The 4,501-nt window shown below is 28.1% G+C and overlaps 1 protein-coding gene across 1 annotated transcript in view; it reads left to right on the forward strand.

The window, feature by feature from the left end:
• LOC106461708 (TFIIH basal transcription factor complex helicase XPD subunit-like) overlaps window positions 1-4,501 on the forward strand; it is a 69,127-nt gene that overhangs the window by 12,936 nt on the left and 51,690 nt on the right. Inside the window, exons 5-7 of the mRNA XM_013921560.2 lie at window positions 214-276; window positions 1,492-1,605; window positions 2,938-3,054. Of these exons, the coding sequence (XP_013777014.1) occupies window positions 214-276; window positions 1,492-1,605; window positions 2,938-3,054 (294 nt within the window). The remainder of the gene's footprint in view (window positions 1-213; window positions 277-1,491; window positions 1,606-2,937; window positions 3,055-4,501) is intronic.

Below are 4,501 nucleotides of genomic sequence, written 5' to 3' on the forward strand. Positions count from 1 at the left end.
GGAGTATACTACACACACACACACACACACACACACACACATATATATATACTTCATTTGAATTGTAGTGTACAATAAATGAAAAAGTTTATGAAGTTGATAGAATATTTTTTCATTTTTATCAACCCCTTTCTTAATTAAGTATAGTAGAGTCCATGCTTGATGTGTTTATAAATATTGATAAATCAGTAATAAGGTGTATTTTTGTTCTAGGCTAAACCATCGGAGCTTGCAAAGTTAATATACTGTTCCCGTACAGTTCCAGAGATTGAAAAGGTGATATAACTTCATAGTATATTGATCTTTGTTTTTGTAGTTTAGTTTTTCTTTAAAAATTACTGATTCAAAAGTGCATTATATAGTTTTAACTGCCTGAAATAAAGAATATTTACACTGTTGTGAATACATTAATTAATGTATTTAAAACAGATTTGTTATTTTCAGCTTTGAAAATTTGTGTTTTGAAAGAAGGCAAGTATTAAGTTAAGTAACTGCCTGAATAACAACTTTTAAAAATTCTTGTTTTAGTTGGAAATATTTTAGAATGTAAACTTTAGTCACTAAACATATAAAAAATGATATATTTAATGTAACCAAGTAAGTAATAAATAAAAAGTCTGACCAATCAGAAACTAAAAAGATTTACATGTGTGACTTGTCTAAAATCACACCAAACATTCACTACTTTTAAGCCACATTATTTTTATTTTTGTATGTTGCTAAGAGTGAGTTATGCACTACAACTTTTGTTTGGGATAATAATTTAAGAATTTTAGTTTTTAATTTTCAACTCATTGTAATTCATGTCCATTATTAAATTAAAACAAATTAAAGAAAACTGTTATAGTTTTCTTCTTTTTTAATATACATCAATAATTCAGTTAATTAACCTTAATTTTTTGTAAAAGAAACAATCAAGTATGAATTGTGAGAATTGTCTTGTTTACAGTTCCAAGAGTAGTTTCTGATTTAGCTTCATGGACCACCGTGTTGCTGAACTACTTGTTGTAAAAAGTTGTTTAACTTCTTTCTTCACTACCTCTGTTATGTGACTAGTAATCATTCATGTTGTAACCTTTTTTTCCCAGTTGGAATCATGCCTTTCCTTTATGTACTAATATGATTCAACACAACAGATGCTCGTTTCTTTGAAATAGTTAAACTGTGTGCCTTGCAAGCTTTAATAATCATGAAGTAGTAAGAGTTCTTAATGGTAAGCCCTGAATTGTAATCTCCTTAAATAAGTCAATTTTTGGGCATCATCTGCAATTGTAAATCACCACACTTCAACTAAATTGCAACAAAAAGGCCAGATGTTATAATCTGTGGAGGCACAGCCCATGAGAATGGCCAAGGGCCAGGTGATTGGGAATGTAAATTGTTATTGCAGATTATATATATAAATCCTCTGTAGATATTAGCATAACTGTTTTGTAAGTATGGCTTTTATGTAAGAAATATGGAAAATTTTACTCCTTTTTCATTTCACAGGTACTTGAAGAATTGAAAGGACTGATTGCTTATTATGAGAAAGAAACTGGCCAGAAAAGTTCATCTGTAGCTTTATGTTTGAGTTCTCGAAAAAATTTATGCATACATCCTCAGGTATGTATAGCACTTAAGTATAAGTTTATATTCATATTTTATATATTTTTTTTCTCCATACCTTAGGAATTGGGAAAATCTATTTCTTTCATGGCATCAGATAGTGTTTTTTACACCTTGTATTTATTTTGTTAGTATTTAAAAGTATTTTCACAATTCAGTTGTAGTTTGGATTTATTCTAAATTACAGTCAGCTTAAAAAATATTTGAAGTCTTGGAATATTGTTTAAGAATTTTGTTTAAGCTAGTTAAAATAAGCATATTGGAAACTGAAGTGTTGGGGAAAAATTTGAGTGTTTATTCAACATAAGTTAAACAGTTTTGTCTTAAAACCTCTTCATGGGAGACATAGTAAATATCCCTATGAAGAATAAGTATATCAAAGGATATTATATAAACTTTTGTGGTAAAATATTTTGTAGAAAATCAAATGTACATCTGACATTAATAAATAATTCATTTGTTTCTAGATTTTCCCACTTGAAGTTGATATTACGATTATCCTGATTGTATGAGATCTAGTAAAACCCAGTTATGAGACATGGTATTTTTTAAAAATGAATTAAGAAAGACAAACATCTTGGAGTGTCAGTAGCGAGTTATGTGTAACTTTGATTATTTTGTGAAATATATATTTAACAATGAAAAATATTTCTTGGGTTATAAAAAATGATACATGATGTGAGACCAAACATTGTGTTGTAAGTCTTTCTTCATCATTGGGTGTAGTATGTAAAGATTGTGTGGTCTTGTGTTTGCTGCCTCGTGGAAAAAGGTGGCTTCTTACTCAATATATTAATGAAACAGATGTATCTATGTCTGTGGAACTATCTCATGTCATTATATGGATTGCATGTATACAGTATCATGGGATATGAATCAATGAAATTAAAAAAATAATATTTTAAAAATATATGAAAAGATTAAACACTAAAATTTAATAACTAGAAATTATTTCCTTTCAATACAAATGTAAGATCATTTGTTTTCCCTATAGCTTTCAGCAATTTTAATATTAGCTATCTCTAGGTTTAGTAGATGGTAAATACAGTTAAAAATCCTGATAAAAAAAACATTATTTTTTTGTTAAACTAATAACAGATGTTATTTTTCCTATGTTACAAGTCCACATATTCAGAAACACAAGAAAATAATATTTTAATTGGATAAAATTCCTTTCACAGAATTTTTTTTAACTTCATTTAAATACACTTTTATAAATCCTCAGCTCATTAATCAAATTCTAACAAAACATAGGAAATATTTTGTAAAAAGGCTTTTGTTAATCTGATTAATACCAAAATTCCCTTGGTGTTTAAATGAAATTAACAGGTGAGTAAAGAAAGAAATGGGAAAGTTGTTGATGGAAGATGTTACAGTTTGACTGCATCATATAAACGCTCAAAAGCTCGTGTAGACCCGTCTGTTAGCTCATGCTCCTTCTTTGAGGTATGAAGTATTAAAAATTTTTTGTGTTTAGAGAGAAGTAGTAACTACAAGACCTTAACAAATGAAATAATTAGCTTGTGAAAAATTTAACTGTCATACTGCATTTAATCCTCTCACTATAGGCATTTTTTTCTGTGCATGTCACAAGGTTTTTTTAGTGAGTTACTTTCAAAATTTAACTAATGTATTTCATTGTCATGGTATACAAATAAACTTGGCAAAAAAACATAGCTAATAATCCAAATTTTAATATCATATAAGTTTCTCAATTTTATAAGTCAATATTAAGAAAAGAAACCTCAATTTCCCCTGGTATCAGAATTGTGACCTTTGCTCTCTAGGTATCCCCTCTTCTCTAATTTATTTACCATCCCTCTGAGAAGTATAAAATTTCACATAAATTACTCGTTATAATATTGTTATTGCTCAGACAAAGCATAATTTTTATAACCTGCAATTTTATTTGGTTACAGAGCCTTAAACTAGAAAATCAGACCCATCTTGTCATGCCCACCTGTCATATCCTGTCTTTCACAATTTGCCAACACTCTCTCTGATGTTTAATTCTATACTATTTTTAACCGATTGAAAGCCAAGGTTTTAATCTATCAAATAATATGATATATTGTTTACAGAGAACTGTCTAATTTGCTTCCAGTTCAAACTTTAATTGTGTGGGAAACACATGAAGGACTGTAGCTGCATTGTAACAACTCTTATTGCATAGATAGAAAGCCAGAAAAATTGTGATAGTTATTGGACATTGTTCGCTTTTTGCATATTATTATTCTTTGGTGCATTATTTAATTAAATAAAAAAATATTTAGTGTAGTAGTACCATTGGTATAAAACAGTAGGGATAAGTTTCGTCGACAGTTGACAGCAAAAAAAAGAAGAAAGAAGACCCATGTAAATACTATATTTCTTGTTTTTCATGTGTGTTATTTATTTATTATTATAAAAGTAAATAAAATGTAAAAATTAGAAACGTTTTAGGTTAGATAAGGTTAGATTAGATAAAATATTAAATAAGAATAACAATAAAATGTTTTCATTATGTATTTTGATAGGGTAACATGGGCTACGTGTTCACCAAGTGAATATTAATTAGATAGGGTTCAAAGGGCAATAAAACAATAAAATCTAAGTATGAACAGATGTATGATTTTACTAGTTTAAAGCTATTTGGGATAAACAAATGTAGTTTCATGTTACAGTTTGAAGTCATTCTAGAAAGAAAAGAAAAGGGTAGTTTAAGTTTATTTAAATTTTTTTTTGGTAGTTACGAGGTTGGAGAATCTTACCAATCTCGTACATAATTAAAGTAGAGAAAATAACAGATAAAATATAAAGTTTTACTGAAAAAAACGTGAAATTTCTTTAGGAGGTGTTAGAGATTACACAAATGAAATATGAGATTTTTCAGATGAAGAAAAGTATTTTTAAT

Source organism: Limulus polyphemus, unplaced genomic scaffold (genome assembly GCF_000517525.1).
Source record: "Limulus polyphemus unplaced genomic scaffold, Limulus_polyphemus-2.1.2 Scaffold40, whole genome shotgun sequence".
Classification (NCBI taxonomy): Eukaryota; Metazoa; Arthropoda; class Merostomata; order Xiphosura; family Limulidae; genus Limulus; species Limulus polyphemus.